At 34.5% G+C, this 14947-nt stretch overlaps 1 protein-coding gene across 2 annotated transcripts in view; it reads right to left on the minus strand.

The window, feature by feature from the left end:
- The window catches only part of ABAT (4-aminobutyrate aminotransferase), a 124913-nt gene that overhangs the window by 31343 nt on the left and 78623 nt on the right, over positions 1–14947 (minus strand). For both annotated transcript variants that reach the window (XM_051963610.1, XM_051963618.1), the window contains exons 3-5: positions 9781–9878; positions 8175–8204; positions 6641–6758 (exon numbers count right to left, since the gene is read on the minus strand). In XM_051963610.1, coding sequence (XP_051819570.1) covers positions 6641–6758; positions 8175–8204; positions 9781–9878 — 246 coding nt within the window. The remainder of the gene's footprint in view (positions 1–6640; positions 6759–8174; positions 8205–9780; positions 9879–14947) is intronic.

Consider the following 14947-nt stretch of genomic DNA (forward strand, 5'->3'; position numbering starts at 1 on the left):
TCTCTTTTAAAAAAGTTTTTGTTACAAGGGACCATTTGATAGGTGAAATATGTTTGGGAAAGACAATGAGAAAAAAAGAGAAGTTAAGTGAATAAAAATCAGATTAACAAAAGAATGTAAGCTCTATGAAGGCAGGAACTATTTTTCATTTTGGTCACTATTAATACTCAGTGTCTAGTATGGTGCCTTGTACATAGTAGGTGCTTAATAAAAGCTTGTGAACTGAATTATAGATCATAGCATGTGACAAATATGTGACAAAATGCTTAGCCTGTGGAGCCAGTCTAACCAAGGAGACTGGGTAAAAAATGGGGAAATGTTAAACAATTCTTTCATGTATAAAACTTGACTGCCCAAGAAACAATAGGAGAGATGTCAACAAGTGGTCCATGATTAATGACGAAGTGAACTAGAAAGGAACTCCTTTCATTTGACATTTGTTAGCCTTGTATTATCTTACTTTTCACGTATATTACATAAAATTGCAGATAGAGCATGAAAAATTCTTTAAAATTATTTTACTTGACCTCCTTATTTAGCAGATCAGGAAAATGAGGTTCAGAGATGAGAAATGACTTGCCGGGGGTTATAGAAATAGCAAGTAGCAGAGCTGAGAGGAGCACTCACATTCACCAATTCCAAATCTGTTTTCCATAATTTCTCAGGGTTTTTTATGGTTCTTAGATTTCCCCAATTTGATCAGAAAGTTCTGTGAGAACAGAAACCATGGCTTATCTCTCTTTGTAATCACTATGCTACTGAATACAATTCTGCAATCACAGAATAGAAACTAAATATTTATTGGTGATGATAATAAAGAAACCAGAGCACTAAAATTAAGTCAAATTAAGGTCAAATGTCCTACAACCTGATTAATTAGTAATAAAGTTTGAACCATGATCCCAAGTCTTCCTGTTTCCAGGGGGCCATTTTAATGGGAAACAAAATAGTTTATTTTTGGCATTTTTTTGAAAGCTTAACAGTAAGCCAGTAGGAAGCCTGGCAATAAAGAGGCATGTAGATTGGATTAAAGATCTTTTAAGCAGAGATTTTTTTTCATTTTTGTTTTTGAATTTTCATCATTTAGTACATTGCCTGACACATTGTGGCAACTTATTAAAAGCTTGTTGAGAATGTGTCTCAGCTATATTGTTAGATGGAAATAGCAACAGTAAATTTGGGATTCAAGTGCTTGCTCTGCATTTCTGTAACATTATTCAGGTTATTTTATCTCTTTAGGCCTCGGTTTCCTTCTTTGCAAAATGAAGACCAAAAGGTTTCTAAGGTTCCTTCTAGCACTCATGGACCCTAATTCTGGGGAACATCATCATGCCTGTGCTGTGGACCAGGAATAATTCCCAGCTGGGATGCCTAGCTTTCTTTTACCTTCCAGATTAATTAATTTATGAGGACTGAACTAAAGGTTTAAATTCCATTTTCTCTTAGTCCAGATACACATTAGATCTACACACAGCAAACCAACTTTCTTAGGAGTGGTGAAGGAGGAAAGGGAGGAAGAAAAAGGCCCAGGGTTAGAACACTCTAGACATTTTAAGAAAGGAACCTCCTGGTTTCTTTCTTTCTTTCTCTTTCTTTTTTTCTTTGCTTCTTTCTTTCTTTGCCTCTTTTTGGCTAAAGGTCTTTACAAATTAATCCCTTATCTCTCTGCTCAGGAGTTAGTGGGGCTTCTCTGTCTTGGATGATAAGTGTGTTCTGGCAAAGGAGTGTCCTATTAAATCCTAAAGGGTGCATAATCTAGTTGCTAGATTCAAATCATTTTGCTGGCTTCCATAGTAAAGATATAACTGAGACTCTAATTTGAAGTCCCAAAGTCCATAATCACCTGGAGTTCTTAATGTCATTTTGCTTTTTGTTTTTTATAGATAATTATGCCTCCAAATTGAAGATCATGTTCAAGTTTTTCCAACCTATGTCAACAGCCATCAAAATTAACCTTTCGGTTTTTCTCTCCTAAGAAATTAGATATTTACTTAATGCTTTTCTGTATAAAGCACAGTGACATTCTCTGTATTACCTCATTTGTACTTCATAACAATCATATGCACTAGGGTAATGTTATTATTATTATTATTATTATTATTATTTTACAGATGGGAAACCGAGGCTCTGAGAAGTTAGTTGACTTCATGGACATACAGTAAATGAAAGAGATTAGGTTTGAACCCAGAGCATCTTATTCATGACAACAAGCCTGGAGGGAAACTTCTTCAGCCATAAGATCATAGGATTCTAAACCAAATACCTAGTCAAACACTCATTATCCTTTTTCACAGGAGGTAGAAGAAAAAGAAAATGGCTTACTACCGGTATGATCTTAGATAAATCACTTAACTTGTGTGAACCTCATCTGTAAACTAAAGGGCTTGAACAGATGACCTCGAGGGTCTATTCCAACTCTAGCTCCATTATCCTTTCAACTCTAAAAGCAGGATTGATGATTCTCCCAAGATCACCAAGGAATAAATCATAGTATTGCTATCCCTATTTATGATTGCATTTGGGGCATAATAAGGAGTTCCTTGGGTCATTCTAGCAAGGATGTCCCAACCACTCTGGCTACACTGACAAGAAAATGAAGGTTTGGAGAGTGTTTGAGATTGGCCAAAAATTCTGTAGCTAGTAAGTGGCAAAAGAATCACTTTTCTCTATAGACTCAGCTTAAAGACCTCCAGTAAAGAAAAATTCATTGCTCAATAGTGCTCATTTCCCTATTGCACAAATTTAGTTATTGGAATGTTTTGATTTTATACTGAGCTGAAATTTATTTTCCTATAATTTATATCTATTTTCCTATAATTTATATATTTATGATATATATCACATATATGAATATATATCTATATTCATAGACTCATAGGTTTAGAGGTAGAAGGAACTTTTAAAGTATCTAAACCAGTGGTGTCAAATTCAAATATAAATATATACCAAACCTTAGAGAAGGATCCTTGTGGTCCATGTATGATTTAGGAAACCATATATTAATATTACTTATATTCTTAATTTATGTTATATTCACTAATTGCATTTTAATCTAATTTATTAGTAGGATTGGCAGTGCACTTCTGATCTTGGCCACCCCTTCATGATGATGGTGGTAAAGGGAATTGTTCAAATTCACAAATAGCTTGGGGGCAGTGCTGAGACTTGAATTCAAGTTCTCTGACTATATCCCATATTCCTTCTGCCATCTGGGGCAAAATTTAAAATTGTTAACAATTATTAGAACACAGCTCATGGCTACACAAAGTATATGAAATGTGTCAGACATGAGTAATAAAATGTGAGTTTGGGCTTATAACAATGAATTTAGGCAACTTTCTGTGAGCCAAGTTATTTGGTGAAGTGAATAGTGAAGGATTAACCTAAGTGGCTTGAACAAAATCAGTCTGTCTCTGTTATTTAAAACTTACTTTGTGACTTTGGGCAAGTACTTTCCTTTCTCTGAGTCTCTATTCTCTCATCTAGAAGTAAGGTGGTTAAACTAAGAAATTTGTAATTTCTTTTATATATCTAACAATATGAACATTTTTGTTCTCAATCTCAGAATCTTGGGGAGCAGATGGTACTCAGGGAGAACTACGAGCCCCTGAAATATAAGAATGGGAAATGAAAAGCTTCAGAGTCAAAGTTTAGGTCAAGCCTTCAGTGAGAAAATGAATCATCCCCATGTGTAAGCATGTATGTGTGCACATCTACATAGCCCTTTGCCTCAAGAATGTTGTAAGGATCAAATGAGATGATGGATAGGAAAGCCCTATGGCAAATATGTGGCCCTATCCAGAGCTGCAAGTTCCAACTTGCCATGACCCACCAAACCTCTACGTGTAGGGATCTGGATAAAGTTTTGATAATGAGGGGCGACTAAGTGGTGCAATGGATAGAGCACCAGCCCTAAAGTCAGGAAGACCTGGGTTCAAATTTGGTCTCAGACACTTAACACTTCCTAGCTGTGTGACCCTGGGCAAGTCACTTAAAAGTTTTGACAATGAAAATGAGTTTGTCTAAAGGTGAATCTAGTTGGAGATTTCAAAGCAAAGGTATCAAAAAATAGAGGGAAAAGCATATCTGATCAGCCTTCCTATCAGGTATTCCCCAAGTCATTGTGCATGGTCTCAAAAAGTTGTTTTTTTTTTTTTTAAATAAATGTTAATTATATTTGAAAGGACTCAATAGCTGTTGAAAAGAGCTTTCTTCTTATGTTTTGGCTCAACAAAAAATCAGAGCATTCCAAAAAAGGAACAGTCTACTTCAACAAATAATGAGTGCCCCTTCACTAGAAGTGTTCAAAAAAAGATGGAGTGACCAGTTATCAAGGTTCTATAAGTAGCTCATGTTTCAGTTTGGGGTTGAATCATATCTTTTCCAACTTGTAAGATTAAATGGTTTTATAATTCTAATAAGGATAAATAAGGAAGAGAGCTTTTTTTTTTTTTTTTTTTTTTTACTGTTGAATCCACCAAATCTAGAAATGACTAGATTCAAATCCTAAGTTTGCCACTTATTGCCTTTTCTACCTTAGGTAAATCCTGTGAGGATAAAGACTATCTTTACTTTTTAACTTTTGTATCCCTATAATATAAGACAGTGCTTGGAACAGAATAGGGACTTAATAAATGCTGAAGTAATTTAGGCCTCAGTTTCCACCTCTATTAAAAAAAAAATGAGGGGGTTGGATTAGTTGGCCTATAAGCTATGTGCAAACTTGAGAAGACATTATTTCATTTAAATTAATTTAACTCAATGAACTGAATTTTAAAAAGAGAAGACATTCATAAATTGTTGAATCTAAAAGCATTGCAAAAACACCAGCACCCTCACTTTAAAATAGATTCTTGTGAAGGAATTTGTAGCAGTTGCCACTCCATCTCAATTTCTCTATTCAGTAGCTCCTTGTTGTCTAATCATCTTTTGATGGCAAGTAAATGTGTTTGAGGTAATGTCCTCAACAAATGCAGGAATGTAGAAGGCACTGTATGTTTCAGGAGGAATATCTTCAGGCCAGTGTGGAGGTGTAATGGTGAGTAGGAGGATAGCCAAAGATTATCTCTGCCATCAACCTTATCTCTGTTATCTCTGTGGGCACATGCTTCATCAGTTCTTCAGCCTACAGATCTTTAAATTTAGCAGGGAATCAATTGAAAAAAATGTTTGAAAAACACTAAGTAACCCCAAAGCAAGTCTCCCAAATGAGCCTGACATCATGGTTTCCTGAAGCTAAATGCCTTTCCACATGAGACCTGCATATTATGTATTTAGCTAGGTACTTCAACAACGAAAAGGCAGATTTCTAAGATGGAAAACTGTAGTAGTGAAGCTGAGGATCAGGGACATACTGCAGTAAGGGGGGATCTATGGGATCAATGTTGTTGTTTGCGAACAGGACCATGACTTCAGGGAGAAGAGGTTGTGACATGCAAGTGAACTGGGTTTAAGTTACGGAGGGCTCGGCAAGGTCACAATCTCACCTTCCCCTCCAGAGCCATCTGGGTCCAGTGGCCAGATATAGATCAGAATGACTGGAGATGTGGGAGACCTCAGCCTTTTTTAAGCTTAGGTTTGATTGAGGCCTTACCTATTCAGTGATTAAAGCTAGGTAGCTACTGAGGCAAAGAATTTCCTCCTTCACCTAATCCAAAAAAAAAAAAAATTAAATAAACAAACAAGCAAACAAATAAATCTGGGAAGGGAAGAATCTCAGGGTTTCTGGCCAAAGCAGAAATGACTACTATTTACAGTCAATCTGAGTCAAACAGTACCCAAACAGTGACCAAATGGGGCTTGGCCTAGGATCTATTGGTGGCCAATTAGAAGGAAGAAAAAGGAAGGAAGGCAGGAAGGAAGGAAGGAAGGAAGAAAGGAAGGGAAGTTTGAGAAGCTAAAAAAAGGGCCAAATTTGATACCTATCTCTTTTTTTCCCTTCTTTTAAGTATGGACTATTTATAGGGTGTCACATAATGCACAATATCAATTTAACATGAAATTTCATGTAAGTTTAAATGAAATAAATCCCCCCAAAATAAAAAAAAAAAAACCTGCATTTGCATGGTATCAAGGAGACAAGATTATTCAACCTTTACTATAGCTAAATGATTTGCTCAATTGGACTAAGCAGACCTAGGATTTAATTATTTGAGCACTTAATCCAGAGCTCTTATCAATTTGTTGCACTGAATTAAATTTACATATTTAATTGAAATTCAGTTGTCTAACAACAATGTTTGTTTAATGTGTTTAGTCATATCAAGGTAGGTCTCTGCTAGTGTTATCCAGCTTAAATTTTAAATTCTTCTCTCTGGAGACCATGTCTTTAATTTGCTTTATATATACTTAATAAAATTAATGGCAGTTCTGTGATGGAGGTGTATCAAGACCACTTTCCTGCCACTGAGGGAGTTTAAGGATTTGCTTCAGGTCAAGTAGCTTGGAAAGATGCTTGAATAATTTGCAAAAAAATTATTGGTCCCTGGCAAATAATGAAATATTTTTCTTCATCAGTAACAGAGCATGCATATGAATTGTTTTTCAGTAGCTGAATGGGTTTCCATTTGCACCAATTCATGTATATTCCTTCCCATATTCTCTCTTGTGACCAATGCTGCCCATCTTTGGTGAAACTTACCTAAAGGAAGGGAGGAAATTTGAGAATAAAGATCTAACATCCGGTTGCCATCCACATCCACCAGATAGTTTCCTCGACTTTCATTGTAGTTGCAGAAGAAATGAACAGATTCTGCATTCTTTCAGAAAAGAAAAGAAGCTGATTTAGGCTTATCACAAACTTATGGATTCAAATACATTCAAGAGCAACCTCACATTTTTTTAAATTGACAAAAAAAATCAGAAAATAATTTCTGTTCTAATCAATATTTTAAATAAGAGGATATGGTTTTATCACATAAATTGAGCATGGATGCTGGGCAATGTTCTCTCTCAAAAGTTTGAGTGCCGTTTTAAACTTTAATAATTAATATTCTGAAGAACTATAGTTCTTTCAGATTCTTCCTGCATTCAGTCTAAAAGATACAGTGGACTGTTCCAGAGAGCCAAAGAATCTCATAGCAGGATATAGACTCTGTTTAGTGAAGTAGAAAATATTCTCAGATTCTTAGTTACTGTTTGCAAACCAGTGAAAGCTGATGTATAGGTAATCATATCAAAAATGCCAAAATGGATAATATCAGTGGTTCACCTATCTCAGAGTCTGGCTCTGATAGAGATTAAACCATGGTAACTACTCTTCTCTGAATGTTATATATGTCCTTAGTAGAAAACTCCTAATTTCCCTTACATATGTGATATGTCTCTATGACCTAGGGATTTACATATACCCCAAATCTATACTTAATCTAAAAGGATGCAAATGAGTGTATGTAGATGCTAAAATTTGCATCAGAATGAGTCAGGTCAAAACAGCAAGAGTCAAATGACTCCTTTTTATTTTTGTAATAGTAAAACTTAGTGCATTTATGCTTTAATTTAGAAACAGATGACTCCATTCCTTGGCATAGATGAGATTTGTATTTGCTGGGATTGGGGAAGGGAGAATGGGACAGAATGGTAAGGTGGGTCAAAATTCTGGAAGCAACATCTATAAAAGCCCTATGCAAGAGAACAAGCAAGGATAGAAATGATAGGACCTTGTGACAATAGTTATCAATGATTCCTTTGGTATTTTCTATCTGAAGACCTCTGGCAGAAGTATGGCCCAGCATAAAAACTTTCTCATGAATATACAAATTCTTTGTCTCATAGGTCAACACAAAAAAAGACATAGAGACTATTTAGGAACACTTGACTCAATCCACTGGCCCTCTTCTCCCTAGCCAGACTGCTTTGCCTCAAAGAAATTTCCCAACTTTCTTGCTTTTAGCTTCCACCACACATAACTTTAAAATCAGCCTTAACATTATAAACCATCCTCAATCAGGAGTCAAAAGGTTGTGCTTCTCCATGCTGCCTGTGAACAGGTTCTGAGGGAGAGATAGACTGAGACATTCTGTGAGGCCAGTGATAGTTGTCCCAACTGATCAATTGTTCTGACTTCTGCCAGTAAAGGCACATTTGGAAAAGTCATTAAAGAAGCATACAATCAAATGGTAATTTCAGAAATATGAAATTTTGGTCAAAAATTGGACAGTCCATGGACAGTTTACCTGAATTCCATTCAACTGCTTCATTAATTCCTGAAAGCAAAAACCAAAATCTTTATTGCAAAAAGCTGACATGAATCAAGATTTTTATTACAAAACAGTACATCAGAAGAAGAGACAATATGTATAAACAATTCAATAGCCAGTTTAACACACCAATGAAAAGTAGTTATAGAAGTTTCAGGGAGGAAGAAGGAAAATTTGAGAAAATTAATATTAACAAGGACTCTATACCAAATGGATCTTCTGTTAGATAATTTTTTTTTTTTAATATATCCAATCTATAATGAACTGAACTGAAAATAGGTGGGATAACTAGGAGGAAAGAGACATAAGACAATGAAAACAGTTACTAGAACCATCTTGTTCATGACAAAGACCACAGTTCAGTCACCCAAGAGAAATTCTAATTCTGACCCTTTTAAAACCTGGGATTGGGGAGTGAGGTTGAAGAGGAGGTTATTGGGGCTCCAGGCCTTGAACCCGTTTTAGAAATACATTCAACCCTACTACTCTGCAGATTTAAAAGTCTCTTTAGATAACTTGCTCATGTCAGAATTGTGATGGAAACCACTGATCTTCTGCTGATAAGAGTATCAGACTTCAATTACAAGGTTTTTTGACATTTATAGATTCATACACGTAGAACTGGAAGAACCTCAGAAGCCATATGGTACAACCTAGTCATTATAGCAATGAGGAAACAAACCTGGGGAGGTGAGATGAACTGTCCAAAGTATATACAGGTAAGTAAGAGTCTGAGGCAGGATTTCAATTCAGGCCCTCAGGCCCTCTGGCTTTAGAGTCAATACTTTTCCCATTGTACCATATTCCTCCCATTCAATCACTGAATGGCTAAATGGTGGATGGAGCATTTAGGAATAAGCATTATATACAGACTACTAAAAGATAAAGGCAAATAACAAATTTATAATAAATCTATTCCTGTTATCATCAGGGGAGTTCAGGTATTTGTCCCAGGTCATTTATAAAGGGTGAGCTGATAGACAAGGACAGAAGGGACAATAAGACCATCTTGTCAGGGGCCAATAGAAACAACTTTCTCCTCTGTCAAATCTATCGTCATAGCTGTCAATCAACAAGGATTAGGTGAGCAGGTTTCCAGACACATCTTTACTTGTTGCTAACAAGCAACAAAACTGATAAGCCCATTATTTCCTCTGCTTTGGTTTTCCCCTTCCCATTCTGCAATAGAGGCTAATATAGGGAGGAACTGAAGCAAAGGACCTGATGATAAAACAATCTAAATGAAGTCCTTGAACAGTGGAGAATTGACTGTAATTGGCAAAGTCAAGATGGAAGGGAAGAAGCCCTCAATTTTTCCTTTAATCTTAATTTATGATTTAAACAATGAATTTGTTTATTATTTATGCTCTTTACTGCATATGGACCTGAATTAAAAAGGGATGGGATCTGGCTATCAGATTATAAGATGATCTACTGAAAACTGACTCTTAACACCTCTAGGCCATTTTGCAGGTGGCTGACAGTATAAGGGGCAATGATTTGAGCTCTGATATTTCTTGCTTCATGGTCTCATGTTCTCTCATAAATTCATTCCCAATTCACACATGCCAGATTAACTCACTCTGGATCTAGGTCCAGGGACTTCAGTCTTCATCAGAGGTCCATCATAATCAAAGTCAACATCAATTTTGGCTGCAGCTTGGCTGATAGACCTGCATCCTGCAGGAGCAATAAGAAAAATCATATGAAACACATTCAACAGCTTTTTACAGCTAACCTAAGTCTTCATAAATCTCAGAGTGTCTTTGAGAATGAGGTGAGATGAGTCTAAGACATGTCATCATTTGAAGAATGATTTTTTTTTCTCGACATTCTTTTTAAAATTATAAAATTCAATTAAGACACATTTGTATTCTATCTCCCTCTATCCCCAATGAAAACAAAACAAAAATTCTTATAGCAAATATGGATAGTTAAGCAGAACAAATTCCCATATTGGCCATATCCAAGAATATGTCTCATTCTGAACTCTCAGTCCATCATTACTTTGTAAGGAGGTTGCTTCTTGATATGGAAACTTATCTTAGGGCTAAAACCTTAGATCACCAGGGGTCCTCAAACTACGGCCTGCGGGCCAGATGAGGCAGCTAAGGACGTTTATCCCCCTCACCCAGGACTATGAAGTTTCTTTATTTAAAGGCCCACAAAACAAAGTTTTTGTTTTTACTATAGTCCAGCCCTCCAATAGTCTGAGGGACAGTGAACTGGCCCCCTATTTAAAAAGTTTGAGGACCCCTGAATTTCTAGTCTAACTTGTAGGTGTAATAAGAATCCCTTCTACAACAAACCCAATGAATGGTCTTCCAGTTTCCAATTGAAGGCACAAACTACTTGTGCGAACTTGGGCAAAGTACTTATCTTGCTGGACCTCAGATTCCTCATCTGGAATATGAAGGATTTGGACTAGATGGCCTCTGAATTCCCCTAGAGTTATGATCATAAGATCATTTCTAAAGTCATATAACATTTACATTCCTGCTTCTGATACTCCAATCAAAAGATCCTCTATTAATGGAAAGATTTTGTTAGAGCTCTTATTCAAGGAACACAACAAGTCTATTTAATGAAACTCACAACAGTGCAAAGGAAATTGGTCTAATGATAATAACCATTATGTTGCTATGCCCAAAAATTACTGTTGATAATTCCATATGTGTGTGTGTATATATATATGTGTATATATTTATATATACATATATATAAAACCAAAAAAGGAGATATATTAGCTATATAGCAAGAATGAAGGACAACAAATAGCCTTAGAAGAATTCCTTAGAGATAGTAAAAGAATAAGCCTTAAAAAATTTAATAAAAATTTTATTTAAAAAATCTACCCATTATTCCCAATATCTCTTCTTTCCCTCCTTCTCTCCTTCCTTTTTTCGAAAATGGATAAAAGTATTATGAGACTGTCTCAATAAATCACCAGATGTTGTTCATCCTTTATTTTCAAAGAGGATGAAAAATCATCAGATAGGGAAAAAAAAAAAGAAATCACCTGCTAGTGCCCTCAAAAAAAAATTCTTGGATAATTATCTTCCCCTAAAACAACAACAACAACAACAAAAAAAAAAAAAAAAAAGAGTGAGGAAGAGGGAGAATTGATTTAGAGCAGAACAATACCAAAGTCAGATGACAATAACATATTTAATTTATACTTCAATTTCCATGAACAAGAATATTCTTACGGATATCAAAAAAAGACATTCAAATGAACCATACAATGTAATAGCATGTATTCTAATAAATGTAGAAAATTGAACACCTGCCTCATTTTAATCCATGAATAAGCAAATTAAAAAAAAAATACTAAGGTAACTTTTTTTTTAAAAGAATATTTGAATACTTGAAGATAAATGATTAGCTTGGTGTGAGTATCCCTCCACCCATGAAAGCTGTAACTTTTCTGATTCAGTAGATAGATGATCTTTTAGGATCTAACATTTCATAACCAAGCAGTTTTCTGGGTGATGAATATCTCCAATTCACCTAGGCTGATCCTGAAAGGTGGGCATGCAGACTCTACCTGATCTATTCTCAAAACTTTTACATACAAAGCTTTATCATACAAAGCACGATAGGAAATGTGAGAATTTGAAATCTGCTGGCATAGCCTTTCATCAACTAGGATCCTCTTGAGATTGCATTGGTAAGGGTGGGAAATTTGTTATTTTATTCAAATAATTATGGTTATGAAAAAATATTATGATTTTTTTGTATTAAAATATTCATCTCAACCTTCATTAAAGGTCTGTGCCAAAACTGGAGAACTCTTTACTTACTGATTCTACTCTTATTAAGTTGTAAAAAATCATTTTTCTTCTGAACTTAGCAAGGTATAAATAAAGCAGGTATTTCCATATATATGGTAGAACAAAAAGATATTTTGTACATGTAAATGAGCACCTGATTTTCTTTTTAAGTATATCCCCTAAATTTTAATAACTTAAAACTGCTCTTAGACTTCTGGGATGTCCTCTATGAATTCAATCCATGGTTTTAGAATTTATCCTTGTCTGTGCTTCTTTCTGACATTCCTTTTGTTTTCTTCCATACATTTAAAAAAATGTCCCAATGATCCTTTATTTTCTTTCTCCTTTCCTTACCTTATCCCTGACCTGCCCTGTATCCTGTCCTCTCCATTGAAAAAAGAAAAGAAAAATAAAACCCTTGTAATAAATACAGTTAAGCAAAATAAGTCCACACATTGGCTCTGTTTGAAATTATGTCTTATTCTACCTTGAGATCATCACTTCTCTGTCTAAAGATGGTAGCATCAATCACCTGGAATTATAACTGGTCACTGCACTGTTCAGAGTTCTCATATCTCTTCAAAGTTACTTTTCTTTATAATGCTCTTATTACATACATTTTTCTTTGTTCTACTTACTTCACTCTGTATTAATTCATACATGTTTTCTTAAGTTTCTCTGAAAATATTCATCTGGCCATTTTACATATACAACAATATCCCTTACATTCCTATACTATTTTTTATTTAGTCACCCCAATAGATGAGGAATAGTATCTAGTTCATTATTACTACATAAAGAGCTGCAATAAATATTTTTATATATATGGCTATTTTTTTCTTTCTTTGATCTCTTTAGGGTATAGGCCTAGAAGAGGTATCATTGAGTCAAAGGAATTCCTAGTTTAGTTTCAGAAACTAGCAGCTTATTTTCTGATAAAATAAGCAATCAATGACTTTTCAGAAATGCTGAAAAGAGAGGAAAAAACAAGCAAGAGTTCTTTGCAGGTTATTGACATAGCTTGCTTCTCAAATAAAAGACTAGACTAGTCTTCTCTTCTTTCTCTAATCATATAGAGTCCGAAAATGAAGAGTAATGTGATAGCTTACCAAATAATTCCAAATTCATAAATTGGAAAATTAAATGGTTACATGGAAAATTAAAATTGGATACAACCTACTGTAAGAAATCATTTGATTTAATTTCTTTACTAAAAGGGAATTGTTCAATTATATCCAAGATATATAGATATCCTCTAGATTCTATCTTACTACTTGTAGTGATAGAGTAGCTAGATGTAGGTGAGGGCTGCTTTCAGCAACCAATAAGTGTTTAATAATCAGCTCTCAGAAACATGACACACTTTTAATTATTAATATTTTTCTTCATCATTTTCTTAATTCTAGATAATCAACAACTCCTCCACTCCCCCTTCCCCCAAAAAAAGCTCTAATTTCTATCTTTGCAATTTCTAAGGTGTAAATGCTTATACCTGAAATTTAATAATTAGCTTGCTAGGAATAGCTCTAGCACATTCTTGAAGAGAACATATCTCACAATAAGGCCTCTTGGGAGAACATTTTTTTCCTTGGATTAAACCAAAATCTGCCCCCTCATAATTTTTTTTCCTTTTGTTTCTAGTTTTGTCCTTGAGAGTAACATAGGCTTCACTGGTAGTTTGCCAATTATAGGCAGGCCTGCTGCCTATTTTTGTAACCTGTGAGCTAAGCATGATTTTTACATTTTATTAAGGCTTATTTTAAAATGTAGATTCTTAACTTCCAAGCAGTACACAAAACAGAGTGCAGACCCAATTTGGTCCTTGGCAAATTGCGACCCCTAGCTATATTCTCTCTTATGTAACAGCTATCTTTCAAACATCTTTTTTTTTTTTTTGCTCAACATTACAAACTCATTCCAATCCAACATTACAAATTCATTCCAATCAGTTTCAGATGATATGGCTTTATACTTCTCAGTGTCCTGCTTACCATTTAGATCAGTGGTTCTCAAATTTTTGTTCCCAGCATTTTTATACTATTAAAAACCTTTAATATCTCTCCAAAGAGTTTTTGTTTGTATGGATTATATTTATATGGATTTACCATATTAGAAACAAAAACTAATTTTGAATTTGTAGATATTGTAGATAGGGTTTCAGAGATCTTCATGATCCTCTGACCACACTTTTGAGAACCGCCACCCTGGATAAAATGTTAACAGGTGGCCAAAGAATAATAATCTATAGATTCAGGACATTTGGTTCACTCTATAGAGCCATGTTATTATTGTTAAATATGATCTACTATGTTGATAGCTTTCCTGTAACTGAATTAATTCTATATTTTTGGTATTTATTCTTTTTAATTCTTTTTAATATGTTGTAGTTTCCTTAGGGAGTAAAAATTCATTATTTGACAAAAAAATACTGGGAAAAAAAAGCAGTCTGTTGGAAACCAATTAAAGACAAATAATCTCACACTATATATCATGACAACTTTTAAATGGATATATAATTGACCAAAAAGGGTTGCCATTTATAAACAATTTAAAAGACCAAGAGAAGAAATTGCCTTTAAGATATATGGCTAGGGGAAAAGTTCATGACCAAAAGATAAAATGGAAAATTTTTACTGCATAAAATTTAAAAGTTTTTGTACATGACCAGCTAAAATGATAAGGGAACAGATAATTGAGAAAAAAAAAATCTTGATAGAAAGTTTCTTTGATAAAGATTTCATTTCTAAGATACATAAAGAACTCCTTCAAATTTATAAAAATAAAAGGCATTTCCCAGGTGATAATTGGTCAATTATATATAACTGATATAAACAGGCAGTTTTCTAAATAAGAAATCCAATATCCAAGAAAACCTATAACCATGTAAAAATGTTTCAAATCACTAATAAATAGAGAAATGCAAGTTAAAGAAATTCTGTTCCTCTTCTCACATCCGACAGATTGGCAAAGTGGTCC

Source organism: Antechinus flavipes, chromosome 1, assembly GCF_016432865.1.
Source record: "Antechinus flavipes isolate AdamAnt ecotype Samford, QLD, Australia chromosome 1, AdamAnt_v2, whole genome shotgun sequence".
Classification (NCBI taxonomy): Eukaryota; Metazoa; Chordata; class Mammalia; order Dasyuromorphia; family Dasyuridae; genus Antechinus; species Antechinus flavipes.